General features: G+C 47.8%; 1 protein-coding gene across 1 annotated transcript; it reads right to left on the bottom strand.

The window, feature by feature from the left end:
• Positions 1-10,762: 10,762 nt before the first annotated feature.
• CCL22 (C-C motif chemokine ligand 22) lies at positions 10,763-16,828 on the bottom strand. The gene is made up of 3 exons (XM_052656927.1): positions 16,756-16,828; positions 15,242-15,365; positions 10,763-10,847 (listed from the first exon to the last, which is right to left on the bottom strand). The coding sequence occupies exons 1-3, from the start codon at positions 16,826-16,828 to the stop codon at positions 10,763-10,765; spliced, it is 282 nt and encodes a 93-aa protein (XP_052512887.1).
• Positions 16,829-18,060: the final 1,232 nt, after the last annotated feature.

The raw sequence follows: 18,060 nt of genomic DNA, 5'->3' as shown, positions 1-18,060 counted from the left end.
CGACTGGCCATCAGCTCCCACCAAACTGGCCGCAGAGCTTGCTGGTGTGAATGGGCGCTGCACAGCAGCTTTCGAGGCTGCCTTCCCCACAGGCAGTGGCAATAACGCCCAAGACTCCAGGAGACTCTAGCAGGAGCCCAGTCAGTCTGGGCAGGAGTTAACCATGAACCCACTCCCATCGAGGCGACTCTGGGCTGCCAGCCAGAGCAAAGCCGCTCTGTCTGTGAGCTATGGCTGCAGGCTATGGAGCCAGTGGGTCTAGGTGGGGCTGGGCAGAGGGGTCATAGCTCCCGGGGCACCTCTCTTTTACCCTAAAGCTGTCTGGGGTGTGGAGCTAGAAGGCTGGACCTTCCTTGACAGGGAGGGGCATCCCTGGCACTGGACAATGTCCACTCAAGCTCAGAGAATCTGTCTAGCCCACGCAGACATAAAGTAGTAAACTTCATATCCCTCAGTGTATAGCTGGGGAAATTGAGGCCCAAAGAGGGACAAGAAGTGATACAAACTGAGGTCCCAGGTTCTTTCTATTCTGCCCATGATGAGAAGTGGCGGGGGGAGCCGGAGGAAGGGGAGGAAGAACAGAACAGGGAGGGGCCGGGGAAGGGGGGGAGGACTTTGTTTAGTTGCTAAGTCCTCTCCCACTCTTTGGGACCCTATGGACTAGCCCGCCAGGCTCCTCTGCCCATGGGATTTCCCAGGCAAGAATACTGCAGTGGGTTGCCATTTCCTCCTCCAGGGGATCTTCTCGACCCAGGGACTGAACCCATGTCTCCTGCATTGACAGGCGGATTCTTTACCACTGAGCTACTGGGAAAACCCAGAAAGAGGAGGAGGGGGAGAGAAAGGAAGAGGGGAAGGGGAGAGGGGGGAGGGGAGAGGCAAGTCCTGGGAAACCCCACATTTCATAAAGGACAAGAACCAGGTTGGACCAAATATTTGGGGGTAGAGACCCTTGTTCTCTTGGCCCCATACTATGATCCAAAGAAGGATTTAGAAAGCAAGGACTTTGGGGTCAGATGATCCTGGTTCTGGCACTATCTCCATGCCATCTCAGACAGCTACCCTGCCTCTCTGATTTCACACTTACTCTGAGATAGGCAGTGTTTTAAGTGCTTTGAATGACTAATTCACCAAATTATGTCACCAAACCCAGGTGTAAACAAGATGCCATTATTGTGGTCCATTTTATAGATGAGGAAATTGAGGCATGCCAAAGTTAAGGAATTTTCTGAGTATCACCATCCCACAAGTGGGAAGCCTGGATGTGCCCCAGCCAGCTAACTCTGGAGTCTGAGGTCCTGACTCCAGATTACACTTTTCTCTCCACCCCCACTGTGAGGACTGCTGTGGGAATTGAGTTTGTGCCCTTAAGGTACCGGTTCAGAGTCTGGCATGGAACAGATACCAAAACATAGAGATAGCGTTGCTATGCTCTGTCCAGCCCTTAAGAATGTCCCCTGTCCTCTTCTGGCCCAGCTTTCGCTCCCACAGAGTTGGAATGGTCACCCCACCTCTCTCATCAGGGTGTTAAGAACTGAGTTTAGATTCAATTCAGACACAGTAGCCAGGGTTTTAGGTTGGTGGGATCTGAGACAAACATGATTCAACCACTTATGAGGGGTATCATCTTGGGCAAGTGACTTAACTGCTCTGAGCCTCAGCTTCCCTGTCTGTAAAATGGGTTGCTAATAGCCCCCTCACCGAATCACTCACTCCCTGCGGAGTTCACAAATCTGAGGACTTTCACGGTGCCTGACACACAGGAACCATTGGTGCTTGTTATTCAACCCTGATGCGTGCCTGGCACTGTGCTGGACAGGGATGGGAGGTGGGGCAGGAGGGGAGGTAGGGAAATAAGTCAAAGTTTTTGCCCTAAGGAGCCCCAGTTCAGTAGTGAAAGAAGATGCAAGTCCTATCTGTCAGAGATTCGAAGGCTGCGGGTCTTAGGGAAAGAGACAGGTCTTTGTTCTTGTCTGGGAATCAACGAAGGTAGGAATGAGAGATGATATTTCAGCCACAAAGTGGGCAGAATTTTGCTTGTTTTTTTTTACATTATTGTTTTGAAAAATTTGTAAACAATAAAAAAGGGATGAAACAAAGAGCTTTCCTGCATTTTTCCGTATTTGATTCATCTTTCTTCTTTTTGCCAAGCCATCTCAAAATGGTTGCCTGATACTTTGCCTCTGAATTCTTCAGCATGTACCTCCACTGAATAAAGACATTGTCTTACATGAATAGGATACTATTATCACACTTAGCAAAACTAACGATTCTCATATCTCTTATGACATTTAGTTAATATTCAAATTTCTCCAATTGTCCCGAAATGTATTATAAGTTTCTTCTCCTGTCTTCCCTCTTTCTCTCTTTCTTCCTTCCTATCTGTCTATCGACTATTGAGCCATGGTCCAATTTAGGTTCATGCATTGCTTATGGTTGTTTCTATTAATCCTATATTAGACTTCTTTTGCATTTTTCATGATTGAATTCCTGAAGAGTCAAGACCATTATCTTGCTCACTGTTTTTCTCACTGCGCGTTGTCTCTGAGGAAGGAATGGGCAGGAAGTCTGCCGTTAAACACTTTGAAGCTGGAGTGAGAAAAGAGGATGCTATTCAGGGAAGAAAGGAAGCTGGGAATCTTCTGAGCTGAGGAATCACCAGAGCAGCACCGGGTAGCAGGAAAGAGGGTTTTCGCAGGGTCAGTGGGATGGTAGGGAAAGAGGTATTCTCACCTATATTCTGTAGACCCACTGGTGGCTAGGACCCTCTATGGGTGCCCCAAAGAACAGGGAGGCTGCATCACTGTTGTGGAACATGGGGGATTCTCCCAGCATCGGAAGCAGGACAGAAGCAAGTGGGGAATGGGGTGGGGAGCCCAGGGCACACCTGTGGGACCCCAGTTTGGTAGGAGGAATGTGGTGGCCAGTGAGATGTCTCTCCAGGTCCCCCTGGGGGCCGCACTCCCTGCCCCAGCCAGCCCCACCTAGCTCCCCTTTTCTGACCTCTAAAGAGGGAAACATACATGCTCCAGACACTTCCCTCTATCTGTGCACGTGCCTGGCCACTCCTTCTTTTTATTGTGGTAAAATAACAATCACTTTGCCAACAAAGGTCCATCTAGTCAAAGCTATGGTTTTTTCAGTAGTCATATACAGATGTGAGAGTTGAACCATAAAAAAGGCTGAGCGCTGAAGAATTGATACTTTCGAATTGTGGTTCTAGAGAAGACTCTTGAGAGTCCCTTGGACTACAAGGATATCAAACCAGTCAGTTCTAAAGGAAATCAACCCTGAATAGTCATTGGAAGGACTCATGCTGAAGCTCCAATACTTTGGCCACTTGATGCAAAGAGCCAACTCAGTGGAAAAGACCCTGATTCTGGGAAGGACTGAGGACAGAAGGAGAAGGGAATGAGATGAGATGGTTGGATGGCATTACTGACTCAATGGACATGAATCTGAGCAAACTCCAGGAGATGTTTAAGGACAGGGAAGCCTGGCGTGCTGTAGTCCATGGGGTCGCAAAGAACTGGATGGGACTTAACGAACAACCACATACATCACTTAAAAAATTAACATTTTAACAAGTGTTCAGTTCAGTGGCATGATGTACATTCACATTGCTGTATACCCATCAGCACAATCCATCTCCAGAATTTTCTCATCTTGCAAAACTGCAAGTTTGGACCCAGTGAACAATAACTCCCATGTCCACCTGCCCACCGCTCCTGGCAACCACCAATCTGCTTTCTGTGTCTAGGAGTCTGACTCCTCGAGGAATCAGACAGTACTTGTCTTTTCGTGACTGCCTTCTTTCGCTTTCAAAGTTCATCCATGTTGTAGCAGGTGTCAAAATTTCCTTCCTTTTAAGGCTGAATCATATTCCACTGTATAGTTAGACAAGACTCTGCTTATGCTTCATCCATCGATGGGTGCTTGGGTTGTTTCCACCTTCTGGCTATTTCAGAAAATGCTGAAGTGAGTAATGGGTTTACAAAGATCTGTTCCTGTCCCTGCTTTCAATTCTTGTGTGTGGATGCCCAGATGTGGGATTTCTGGATTGTATGGTAGTTCTACGTTCAACTTTTTTTTTGAGAAACAGCCATACTGTATTCTTCAGCGACTGTACCACTTTACATTCCCATCACCAATGCACAAAGGTTCCTATTTCCCTACACCCTCACCAACCTTGTGTTTTCATAATAGCCATGTTAATGAATCTGAAGTGGTATCTCATTGTGGTTTTGATTTGCATTTCCCTAAATGTTTAGTGATGTTAAGCACCTTTTCCTGTCGCTGGGGAGGAAGAAAAATTTCCTCTACGTGTCTAGGTTCTTCTGCCTGGTCTAAGAATTAAATTGCCATGAGAGATTCACAGGAGAAAATCAAACAAGAGTTTAATAACATTATATTCACAGGGGAGACCATGGGAAACTGAGTAACTTGCCAAGAGAGCCAAAGCCCTCATATTAAATACCATTTTCAGCTGACGACAAGAGAATGTTGGGGGTAGCAGTTTGAGACTTCAAAGAGGAGGAAGACCATTCACAGGGAGGAAAAAAAAGCACAAATGTTTGGTAAATAAATGCTAGCTGCATCACGCAGAAACAATGGGACACAGACTGGATGTTGATCTCTAGACCTTGCAGTTTCCCAGATCGTACTTAGCTCCATATTCTTCGCAGATACCTCTAGTGATAGTTTTATTCCTGTCACGGGTTCTTCATTTAAAATCTTTCAGTCAGTCAAGGGGGCAGTAACCAAAAAATTTCCCAGGTCTTCTGTTTCTTAAAAATAATCAGCCTAAGATTTCCCTGGTGGCTCAGTAGATGGGAATTCACCTGCCAATGCAGGAGACCCAGAGTCGATCCCTGGTCCAAGAAGATTCCACGTGCTGCGGAGCAACTAAGCCAGAGCACCACAACTACCAAGCCTTCATCTTGCAACTACTGCAGCCTGAGAGTTCTCAGCTGTGCGCTCCAACTGCTGAAGCCCCGGCAACCTAGAACCTGTAAGTCACAAGAAAAGCCACCTCGATGAGAAGCCCATGCACCGCAATTGGAAAGTAGACACAGCTCGCCACAACTAGAGAAAGCCAATGCAAAGCAACAAAGACCCAGAGCAGCCAAAAATGAAGTAAATAAATCAGCCTATAGGATAGAAAGAATGAATTATATTTTCCAATGAGGCTATGTTATGAGACCATGAAATGTAATGCTCTAGAATTCTTTGAAAAAAATATTTCTGTTAAAGTTCAGAGGATATATTAAAATTGCCATAAGCAAAATATATTAATGATGTATAATATTTAAATGAATGTTAATAAGAAAGATAGAAGCAGCTCTTTACTTATGTAGATTTGCATATTAGTTCAGGTCAGTCACTCAGGCATGTTCGACTCTTTGCCACCCCATGGACCACAGCACACCAGGCTTCCCTGGCCATCACCAACTCCTGGAGCTTGCTCATCCTCATGTCCATCGAGTTGATGATGCCATCCAACCATCTCATCCTCTGCCAACCCCTTCTCCTCCTGCCTTCAGTCTTTACCAGCATCCAGGTCTTTTCTAATGAGTCAATTCTTTGCATCAGGTGGCCCAAGTTTGGACCAGTTTCAGCATCAGTCCTTCCAGTGAATATTCAGGACTAATTTCCTTTAGGATTGAATGATTTGATCTCCTTGCAGTCCAAGGGACTCTCAAGAGTCTTCTCCAACACTACAGTTCAAAAGCATCAATTCTTTGGCACTCAGCCTTTGTTATGGTCCAACTCTCACATCCATACATGACTACTGGAAAAACCATAGCTTTGACTAGACAGACCTTTATTGGCAAAGTAATGTCTGCTTTTTAAATATTCTGTCTAGGTTTGTCATAGTTTTTCTTCCAAGGAGCAACCATCTTTTAATTTCATGGCTGCAGCCACCATCTGCAGTGATTTGGGAGCCCAAGAAAATAAAGTTTGTCATTGTTTCCTTGTTACTCCATGTATTTGCCATGAATTGATGGGGCCAGATGCCATGATCTTCACTTTTTGAATGTTGAATTTTAAGCCAACTTTTTCACTCTCCTCTTTCACTTTCATCAGAGGCTCTTTAGTTTCTCCTCGTTTTCTGCCGTAAAGGTGGTATCATCTGCATACCTGAGTTTATTGATATTTCTCCTGGAAATCTTGATTCCAGCTTGTGCTTCATCCAGCCCAGCATTTTGCATGATGGACTCTGCATATAAGTTAAATAAGCAGGGTGACAATATACAACCTTGCCATACTCCTTTCCCAATTTGGAACCAGTCCATTGTTCTATATCTGGTTCTAACTGTTGCTTCTTGACCTACATACAGATTTCTCAGGAGGCAGGTCAGGTGGTCTGGTATTCCCATCTCTTTAAGAGTTTTTCACAGTTTGTTGTGATCCACACAAACAGTGGAAACAGTGACAGACTCTGCAATCAGATGGATATATCTGTCTTTTTCTCCTTTGCCTTTTGCTTCTCTTCTTTTCTCAACTATTTGTAAGGCCTCCTCAGACAACCATTTTGCCTTTTTGCATTTCTTTTTCTTGGGGATGGTTTTGATCACTGCCTCATGTATAATTTGTGAACCTCCGTCCATAGTTCTTTAAATACTCTGTCTATCAGATCTAATCCCTGGAATCTGTCACTTCCACTGTATAATCATAAGGGATTTGATTTAGGTCATACCTGAGTGGTCTAGTGGCTTTTCTTACTTTCTTCAATTTAAGTCTGAATTTGGCAATAAGGAGTTCATGATCTGAGCCACGGTCAGTTCCTGGTCTTGTTTTTGCTGCCTGTATAGGCCTTCTCCATCTTCGGCTACAAAGAATAAAACCAATGTGATTTTGGTATTAATCCTCTGGTGATGTCCAAGTTTAGAGTCGTCTCTTGTGTTGTTGGAAGAGGGTGTTTGCTATGACCAGTGTGTTCCCTTGACAAAACTCTGTTAGCCTTTGCCCTGCTTCATTTTGTACTCCAAGGCCAAACTTGCCAGTTACTCCAGGTAGCTCTTGACTTCCTACTTTTGCATTCCAGTACCCTATGATGAAAAGGACACCCTTTTTATTTTTAATTTTTTGGTGTTAGTTCTAAAAGGTCTTGTAGGTCATCATAGAACCATTCAATTTCAGCTTTTTTGGCATTAGTGGTTGGGGCATATTGTGATATTGAATGGTTTGCCTTGGAAACGAATAGAGATCATTCTGTTGTTTTTGAGATTGCACCCAAGTACTGCATTTCAGACTCTTTTGTTGACTATGAGGGCTACTCCATTTCTTCTACTCCTGCATATTAGACAAGGAGAATTTTAAAGTGGTTACTTTTTAGGAATATGCACAAAACTGAAAATATTTTTATTAGTCCCCAAGTAGTAGAATAAAAATGTTTTTTGTGTTAAAAAAATAATCAGCCTGAATTAACTCATGTCAAGGAGATACACTTTGGACTGGCAAATATTGCCCCCACTAAGAATGTGCTTATTAACCAGTTGAGTATCTTCTTTGGAGAACTGTCCATCCAAGTCTTTGCTTATTTTGTTATTGGGCTGTCTGTACCTTTTTATGCCATCAAATTCTCATAACTACATGTACTATGTGCTTTTATTGCCCACTATTCACAGAGGCAGAAACTGAGGCTCAGAGGGACCAAATAACTTGTTCCAGACACACAGCTGGTGAGAGTTCCTATGTCTGTCTGAACCTGTGACCTATGCCCTTCATGATGCTTTTCCATGCCTCTCAGTTAGTCTTCCGGGTGTCTGGAGCCTCAACCTTGGAAATCTCACTGTGAGAGCCAGATCCAAAAGGGAGCAAAGGCCACTTGTGCCAAGATATCCATGGAACAGACTGTACACTGAGGAATTAATGATGCAGCAAGAGCAGAGAAGTCCTTCTTCTGGTTGTTTTTGGTAGAGCAAGCTGTGTCCAGGAACTCCTCCGGGGAAGCAGACCCATTTGAGGGCCCAGGGAATTTCGGCACCAGATGAACTAGGTACTCCCCAGATCCACTCCCTCTTCTTCCTGGATACACAGCTTGGCTGTACTTCCCAGCATCCTTTGCTGTCAGGGCGGTCATGTGACTGAGTTCTGCCAATGGCACATGGGCAGAAGTGATGAGCCCCTGTTTCTGGCCCAGCTCATGAAGTCCTCCCACAAGCTTCCATTCTCTTTCCCCATCTTCTGGATGATGGATAGGAGACCTGGTCCTGGAGGAGGTTGGGGCCATGAGAAGGAAGCAGCTTGGATCTTTAAATGACCACATGGATGGAAGGTCACCACAGACCAGGAATGCCGGTCAGACTTCATGCGAGAAGACAGAACCTTGTATGAAGTTGAGCCACTGAGATTTGTGGGGTTGCTTTTGCAAGTAGCATCTCCTGACTAATACACTGTCCTCTGTCTCTGTGTTCTCCCTTGAAGGGGGAGGGTTAAGGTTGGGTTATTGAATGAGTGAATGAATATGCTTCTCATAGATCTACCCTTGAGGACTGAATGAATGATTTCATCAACTCCTCCTGTCAAGTGGTCCCAGGGTGGACACATGTCTGGGGTTCCCTGCTGGCACCTGCTCAGCTGCTTCCCAGGTCCTGAGGTCTGGCTGAGACTCCCCACCCTCTCACAGGGTGACCTTGGGCAAGCCAGATCATGTATCAATGTCAAGGGCTTCTCCACTGGGAGAGAGGGGGCCGTGGGTCTCCTGCCCCACCTCATAGGAACAGCACATGCCAAGGAACAAAGCAGACACTGTGGCAGAGGATTTATTTTCCAGAAGGCCTGAGGGGCAGGGGCAGGGGCAGGGGCAGGGGCAGGACAGGAGCAGAGGGAGGTTCCAGAACACTTGAAGGCCATGCGCATGGGCAGCGGGCAGGTTAACACTTCTAGTACCTGTAGTGGACAAATGGCCTTGGGCTCTAGGAGGGGACAGAAGCCCTGAAAGACACTGATTTTTATGCCTTGCAAAGCCACATTCTCTGTGGCTTCCACCTGAGCCTAACAGCAAATCCCTTAAGATGGGTATGCCCATTCTTAAGTGAGGCTCAGGGAGGTTAAACATTCTCCTCAGGGTCACACAGTGACAACCACCCTGCCATGCTGCATCAGGCTCCCTCAGAAAGGAAAAAGCACAGATACCTGGGGAACCTGTGGTCCCCAAAGAGGTGGAGATAAGTCCTAAATCCCAGTCATTAGCCTGGCCACAGCCACCTGAGAACAACCTCCATTCAAGGCTCTTTTCCTTAACTATACCCCACACATTCACCTCAGGGGTCAGGAAATCACTGCCTTGCTCCCCTCCCACACATTTCCTAGAAGTTCTTCCCATCATTTATTTGGACTTTTAAGCATTTGCCCTCTTTACTTATACAAATATAACTAGAGCTTATAATACCAAGCCAAGTGTAGTCATTCACACTGTGGCATGAATTTCATTACTAGCTATTTGGGAAAGGAGGAAGAAAAAATGAAGGACTCTGAAGAGTCCCTCTGAAGAGATCAGGCCTGGATGTTGGAGGTTGGAGGGGCAATAAAAACCCTAGGGAAGCAAGAAGGTTAAAGACTTCTAACATGCAGGTAAAATGGGGAAGAAAGGTGAATCTGGGCAAATTTGAGGCTTCCGAATGGACCCCACCAGCCCTTCTCTGCTGCTGCTGCTGCTGCTGCTGCTGCTGCTGCTGCTAAGTCGCATCAGTCGTGTCTGACTCTGTGCGACCCCATAGACGGAAGCCCACCAGGCTCCTCTGTCCCTGGGATTCTCCACGCAAGAACACTGGAGTGGGTTGCCATTTCCTTCCCCAATGCATGAAAGTGAAAAGTGAAAGTGAAGTTGCTCAGTCGTGTCCGACCCTTAGCGACCCCACGGACTGTAGCCTACCAGGCTCCTCCACCCATGGGATTTCCCAGGCAAGAATACTGGAGAGGGGTGCCATTGCCTTCTCCGAGCCCTTCTCTAGACGACCCTAAGTCTCTGTGCTGATGCATGAGAGCCTTGGGGAAGCAGGAGAGAGAAACTACTTTTACTGACTCAGTCTGCAGCCTCTTACTGAGCTCTGATTCTAAACCAGCCCCTGTGCTCTGTGCTGGAGGCCAGGAGACCAAAGTAACTCAGGTGTGGATGCTGATCTAGCTGGGAGGGCTGGAGGACAAGCTCCCAAGTCCCAAGAATTCTGGGCAGATGGCAATCAGTGTTGTTAAAGGGAGGCAGAGGACCCATGGAAATTTAAAAAACTGAATCTCAATTACTGGCTGCTTAGGTTGAGTGATGATGCCCTGGAGGATAGATGGGGGCAGACAGGTGCAGAAAATGGAAGGACATTCTGGGTGTCAGGAGCAGCCCAGGAAAAGAGCCAGAAGTGGAAAGGTATGACATGGGTTGGGAGAACAGGGAGCTGGAATCCAACATGCATGAAGGGAAATGAGGCAGGACTGGAGACTGAGGTGCCAGGCTCAGGAGCTCTGGCCTCAGCTGAGGGCAATGGGGAGCCATGGAAGGGTTTGGAGCGGAGGAGTGACTGACCAGGGTGGTGGGTCCTCTGGCTTTGGTGGGGCAGAGGGTGGGTTGGAGGGTAAGAGGGGAGATGAGAGTCACAGCTGGAGGCTTGACTGAGGGTGACAGCTGCAGGGATTAAGATCTCTCAGCACTGAGAGAGTCGTTGGCACAGGCTCATGTCAGGAAGCTGCTGTAACAGGAGGGAGGTGGGGATCCATGAGCCTTCCTGGAGGAACCAAGGCCACGGTCATCAGCTCAGGGGCTGCCTCATTGGTTCAGCTTCTGGAGAATCTTCTTCACCCAGTGCTGTTTGGGGTCAGCACAGATCTCTCGGTCCTTCACAGTCAGCAAGCTGGAAGGCAGAAACACCAGGAGGAGAAGGAAGCCTCATTAGCATGCAGCAAGGATGCCATGGTCCACTGCAGATGGTTTGCATACAGCAGGTGACTCATAAATGCAGGTGACTCACATGTCTTAAGAAGGACAGGGGGAAATAAACATCAAGGACTTCCCATACCTTCAGCCCCAGCCCCAAGAGCCAGGACAGGCTAGGAAATAGAATGCCCAAGAGGCTCATAATCACTGCTGACACTGTCTTGGGAGAGAGTATCGGGCAGTGGCCAAGAGCATGAACTTTGGAACCAGCTTATCTGGATTAAAGTTCTGGCTCTGCCACTTGTTAGCGAGTCCCTTAACTTCTTTGAGCTTCTGTTTTCACATTTGTAAAATGGGCATGATAATTGTGGTCCAGCTTCCTGGGAATCTGGTAACGATTTGATGAATTAAAATATAAACTGGAGTGCTCAGAACAGTACACAGCATACAGTAGATGCAACATAATTGTGCCAGGAGCTGGCCCGAAGGTCTTTTTTTAACTTTTTTTTAAAAGGCAGAGGAACCAGAGATCAAATTGCCAATATCCGCTGGATCATGGAAAAAGCAAGAGAGTTTCAGAAAAACATCTATTTCTGCTTTATTGGCTATGCCAAAGCCTTTGACTGTGTGGATCACAATAAACTGTGGAAAATTCTGAAAGAGATGGGAATACCAGACCACCTGACCTGCCTCTTGAGAAACCTGTATGCAGGTCAGGAAGCAGCAGTTAGAACTGGACATGGAACAACAGACTGGTTCCAAGTAGGAAAAGGAGTACGTCAAGGCTGTATATGGTCACCCTGCTTATTTAACTTCTATGCAGAGTACATCATGAGAAACATTGGGCTGGAAGAAGCACAAGCTGGAATCAAGATTGCCAGGAGAAATATCAGTAACCTCAGATATGCAGATGACACCACCTTTATGGCAGAAAGTGAAGAAGAACTAAAGAGCCTCTTGAAAGTGAAAGAGGAGAGTGAAAACGTTGGCTTAAAGCTCAACATTCAGAAAACTAAGATCATGGCATCTGGTCCCATCACTTCATGGGAAATAGATGGGGAAACAGTGGAAACAGTGTCAGACTTTATTTTTGGGGGCTCTGAAATCACTACAGATGGTGATTGTAGCCATGATATTAAAAGACGTTTACTCCTTAGAAGGAGAGTTATGACCAACCTAGATAGCGTATTAAAAAGCAGAGATATTACTTTATCAACAAAGGTTCATCTAGTCAAGGCTATGGTTTTTCCAGTAGTCATATATGGATGTGAGAGTTGGACTATAAAGATGGCTGAGCCCTGAAGAATTGATGCTTTTGAACTGTGGTGTTGGAGAAGACTCTTGAGAGTCCCTTGGACAGCAAAGAGATCCAACCAGTCCCTCCTAAAGGAGATCAGTCCTGGGTGTTCATTGGAAGGACTGATGTTGAAGCTGAAACTCCAGTACTTTGGCCACCTCATGTGAAGAGTTGACTCATTTGAAAAGACCCTGATGCTGGGAAAGACTGAGGGCAGAAGGAGAAGAGGACGATAGAGGATGAGATGGCTGGATGGCATCACCGACTCAATGGACATGAGTTTGGGTAAACTCTGAGAGTTGGTGATGGACAGGGAGGCCTGGTGTGCTGCGGTTCATGGGGTCGCAAAGAGTCAGACACGACTGAGTGACTGAACTGAACTGAACTAATAAAAGTCACATAATATAAAACATACTATTTTAACCATATTTAACTGGACAGTTCAGTGGCACTAAGTACACTCACATTATTGTGCAACTCTTACGATCATCCATCTCCCGAATTTTGCACCTTCCTAAACTGAAAGTCTGTCCCTATTGAACATAACTCCCCACCCACCCTCCCCACTCTCTGGCCCCTGTCATCTACCAATGTACTTTCTGACTATGAATTCAACTATTCTTAGGTACCTCACAGAAGTGGAATCAAATAGTATTTGGCTGCACCTAATGTGTATTGAAATGCATTTTTAAGGTTCACTTGACATATGTTGGCCTGAACTTTTAACATTGATTTTCTTCATAAATCTTTCAACAACCCTGTGAGCCTCCAGTATTCTATCTGCTTCACAGTGAGGAAAGTGAGGCTCAACGACGTAAAGGAACTTGCCCAAGGGCCACAGCTGGTAAGACCTGCCTCATTGTACTTGCTGTAAACTGGACGCTCTGGGGCAGGGCCTTCAGAGAACGTCCCCATCTGGGCCCGCCCCGGAAAGACCTGAGCACAGACAGGAGTGGGGAGCAATAACCCAAGACCACGTGGCAGTTGTGGGCTCGGGCTTCCACTTTTGCCAGAGCTGCAACAAACACCCCTGATCTGCACACATGTGCGCGCACATACACACAGATGACCAATGAACAGAGAGAACAAAGAAGGCAGAAAAGCAGGATTGATCTTGGCCGTGGGCAGCCTGCCCTGGCTGCTCTGTGGCACCAGACAAGGCTCGGCCTCTCTCTGAGCTTTGATCTTCCCATTCATCGAACCACATTCCTTCTAGAATCCCTTCCGGCTCAAGATCCAATAGCCACTCAGTGGCTCAGTGGTAAAGAATCCATGTGTCAAGGCAGGAGACTCAGGTTCAATCCCTGGGTCAGGAAGATCCCCTGGAGAAGGAAATGGCAACCCACTTCAGTGTTCTTGCTGGAAAATCCCATGGACAGAGGACCTGGTGGGCTACCGTCACGGGGTCGCAAAAAAAGCAGCTAAGAAACTGAGTGACTAAACAACAGCAACCGCCTCTCACTGAGCATCTATTACAGGCCAGAAATTGGGTATTACACCTCCCACTTATTATTATTATGCCCTGCGACGCTCAAAAAGGCCCCAGAACTCAGTGTCCACTTATTCACCTGTAGAAAGGAGATTTCACAGTACCTACTACACTGAGTTGTTTGAAGGACTAATATTTGTTAATATTTATAAAGTGTTTATAACAGTAACTGGCATCTAACAAGCACTCTCTACACGTTTGATAAAAATAAATGAAGGTGGTCATTCTCATTATACTGATGGGGAAACTGAGGCCCAGTATTGAAGTCACCAGAACCCTGGCAGGGCTTCCTGCTTCAGTCTTCTTGCATTTTACCCCTTTGAGGGGTGGAAGATGAATGAGAAGGATGAAGATGAGAAGATGGCACAGACCCAAAGAGGATCATAAATCCCCAGGTTCAAACACCCCACCCCCAGCAGACTCCAGGCCAAGGAAAAGGAGCCAAAGAAGCTGAGAGAAAGCAGCAGAGGAGAACAAGGACCCAAGAGTCCTGATTCCAGCCTGGGCAACCTTGAGTAGGTCGTTTCTCCTCACCCCATCCTGAGCCTGTTTCTCCATCTGTGAAGTGGAAATAATAGCACCTCCTTGTAGGATCACTATGAGAATGAAACAGTCATGCTCAGAACAGTGCCTGGCCCAGAGGAAGCACTTAGTGTCAGCTCTTAATATTCTCCTGGTAAGCATGGGTCGCCTCATTGAAAGGGAATGAGATAATGTCATTTGCAGCAACCTGGATGGACCTAGAGACTGTCACACTGAGTGAAGTAAGTCAGACAGAGAAGGAGAAATACCATAAGACATCCCTTATATGTGGAATCTAAAAGGAAAAGATACAAATGAACTTACTTACAAAACAGAAAGAGACTCACAGACTTAGACAACAAACTGATGGTTCCTGGGTGGGCGAAAGGACGGTGAGGAGGCACAGTTAGGGAGTTCGGGATGGACATGTACACACTGCTACATTTAAAGTGGATAAGCAACAATGGCCTACTATATACAGCACAGGGGACTCTGCCCAGTGTTACGTGGCAGCCGGGACGGGAGGGGAGTTGGGAGGAGAATGGATACATGTATATGCATCCCTTTACAGGTCCCTTTGCTACTCATCTGAAATCATCGCAACATTGTTTGTTAATCAGCTATATACCAATAATCAGAAAAAAGAATGGACTGCCTCAGATAACTAAATCTCAGGGCACTGGGGATCCAAGATGCTTCTGATGGGAACATCTTTGCTGAGTCAGCCTACTGCCTGTCCCCTGGACCCTACACTCTACAGCAGCTCTACACTACCGATCTCACCATGCCCGCGGATGCCCCCTCTGCGGTCTCAGAACCAGGCACGTGCTGCCTGGCACAAAGGAAGTGCCTGATAAGATCTGTCGAATGATCACATGGTTTTTTTCCCTGGTACACCCAAGCCTCAGCTGAGCCATCTAGTCCAGCCAGGGACTCCCCTGGCATCTGGGTGTCCAGCTGCATTCCTCCAGCCCCGGCGGGAGCCCACCCATGTGCACACGGATCCTCCTGGGCAACACCCCTCAGGCTCTCTAGGGCCTTGCCTCCCCAGCTCCCTACTCACACCACGCCAGGCCTCCGGCAGGAATTTGAAGTCCAGTAGTAATATTTCACCAAACGCAGGGGCAGAGGGTAACGGATGTAGTCCCGGCAACAGACGCTGTCCTCCACGTTGGCACCGTAGGGGCCTGGGGGAGAGGGTTGTTCAGAGGTGTCACAGGCTGGTCTCCCTTGGCCCTCACCTCTGACTCAGCTTTTCTGTTCTCATGCGAAAGGTTGGTGTCCAGAGGATTCTGGGCCCTCAAAGACCCCGCTCGTGGATCCCTAAGAAGCCACTAAGCACCCGGCGTCCACACTCTGCATCAGCCAGCTCAAAGGAGACGGAGTCAGACTGACTGAGCATCAGCAATGCCCTAAGGGGACTTCCCTGATGGTCCAGGGTTTAGGACTCTGTGCTTCCATTGTAGGGGGCACGGGTTCGATCCCTAGTCAGGGAACAAGGTTCTCTAAGTGGTATTAGCACTTTCCAAAAAAACAAACAAAAAAACAATGCCTAGTGTGGCCACGTGTAAAAAACCCACCAAAACTCAACGAAACAAACGGTACAATGCTGAAGCTCTAGATGGGACCCAGAGACTCTGAACAGGAAGGAGCCTTAGAAGTTTGCTATTTGAGGTGAGGTCCGTGGACCCTCATCAGCATCACTTAAGAGCTTGTCAGAAAAGCTCAGTGCCTCATCCCAGCCGGGCTGAATCAGATGTGCACTTTGAAGAACTCTCCAGGTCTTTGGAGAATTTCCTTTCAGCTCACATCTACTTTAATCCCCTTCCTGGAGAAAATGGTGAGAGTGGGGTCCAGAGAAGGAGGCGGATTTGCCCAGACCACACAGCAGGACCCAGGAGAGTGTCAGGTCAAGGGCTCAGACAGAGTCCAGTCACCCAAGCCCCGGTTCGAGTCTCACTCTGCCCTGAGTCACGTAACAGCTCTGAGACCTAATTTCCTCCTCAGATCCAGGGGGCAATAATAGTACCTACTCTCTGGGGCCTTTAATGCAGGGAAGAGTGCTCAGGAACCCCAGTAAATGAGCAATCACTGTTCCTGACTCCCAGCCCAGTCCTCATTCCCCTACCCAACACAGGGCAGAAGAGCGGATCTTGAGATGCAGAGAGAAATCAACAGCCCAGTGTTGAGGGCAGGTTCCGGAGCAGAAATGGGGCAGCGAGATGGCAGGACCAGTCTTCCAAGGGAATAGCCCTTACCCCTGCTCCCACCTTTCCCCACCCAGGCTGTCCTCCTTCAGGGGCTCCTTCTCCACACCCCAAGACCCCATCCTTGAGTTCTCTAGGGGGGACCCTGGGCCATGCCCACCACCACCCCTAACCCAGCTGAGGCAGACCCTAGACTCCAAGCCCTCAGCCCTGCTCATTTAACAGATGTAAAGACTCAGGTCTGGTAGAAGCAATGGGACTAGCCCAACAGCCTACAGCCTGGCGTCTTCGGCTCTCAGTTCAGTACTCTCTCCACCGCTACTGTCTGACCTTGACTTCTGCAGAGAGCCCTGCCTCTTCCCAATCTCACCTGCCTCTGTTGCTTGAAGTGTCATAGCCAGGAGGATGAGAGCAGCCAGGAGAGGGGTCTGCAGGCTGGCCATCGTTTTGACCTGTATCCCAGCTCAGGTGTCTACAATCGCCAAAGGACAGAGAGGTCTGGTATTTAAATGCTTGCTACACCCACAAGCCTCAGACACTCTTAGTCACCCGTGAGGCCAGAGTCTCTGACATTCACATTATGAAAGAAGAACTCCCGCTTCCTTCAGAGAGGAGGAAATTCTCTGTGGCCAGTAGTCACTCAAAGGGGACCCCCACGCTCACCTCTCCCTGAGTCTCAAGAGATGTGAAATCCCCCTTGAGCTGGGCCTCTTGGAGGCCTGTGCTCCCTGGGGTCTGCTGTCTCTGTAGTCTTGGCCATGTCACTGGACGTCTCTGGGTCTCAGTTTACCCATCTGGAAATGGGGGAGATGTTTTCAGAGTCCCACCGACTTACCCCAGAGGTCGTTTGTAAATCGAGTGAGAATGGGGACAGGAGACAAACAGCCCCAAGCCCTCGCCTGGAACTGAGGCCCGTCTTGTCCCCTTGGTGACCTTCATCGTGGGTCTGTCTTCAAAGGGAGAAGCCTATGGACCCCTTGGCTTATTTTCTCTGCTGCATCGCCAGCGTCCTCCAGGGCTTCTCACAAGGTCTCAACTTGGGCCAGTTCATGGTCATTTACATTTCCAGGTTTCCTTGTGGCTCAGCTGGTAAAGAATCTGCCTACAATGCAGGAGACCTGGATTCGATCCCTGGGTTGGGAAGATCCCCTGGAGAAGGGAAAGGCTACCCACTCCAGTATTCGGGTCTGGAGAATTCAATGAATCACAGAGTCAGATTCGACGGAGTGACTTTCACTTTCTTTTTGTCCTTCTTTCCAGCTGTCTCTACCCTCTTCCTCAGCCACCCCCTTCTCAAACTACCACCATGTCCCACTGATTCTACTTCCTAAGTCTCTCTCAGATCTGTCCCCTTATCTCTGTCCCCATTGTCCCTGACCTGTCCTGGCCACCTACACCCCAGGCTCAGGTGCTGGCCTCTCATTCCCCACTCCACAATGCAGTGACCAGAGGGAGCAGCCCTGATGCCAAGTTCCATGCACCTGCTTCAAAACCCTGCTGCACCCCCGCTAAACCCATTCTCCTGATTGTGACCTTCAAGACCTCTATTCCAGACACGACCCTCCCCCCCAAACTGGTATCCCTCCCATGAGGAATCACATCGCTCTCCTCACAGTTCCTCAAAGAGGTCTGCGGCCTGCCCCTGGCCATGCATGCCCTTTCCACTTCCCTCCTG

Source organism: Budorcas taxicolor, chromosome 18 (genome assembly GCF_023091745.1).
Source record: "Budorcas taxicolor isolate Tak-1 chromosome 18, Takin1.1, whole genome shotgun sequence".
NCBI classification, from domain to species: domain Eukaryota; kingdom Metazoa; phylum Chordata; class Mammalia; order Artiodactyla; family Bovidae; genus Budorcas; species Budorcas taxicolor.
The sequence above is the reverse complement of the archived record's forward strand: the minus strand, read 5'-3'. Positions and strand labels throughout refer to the sequence as shown.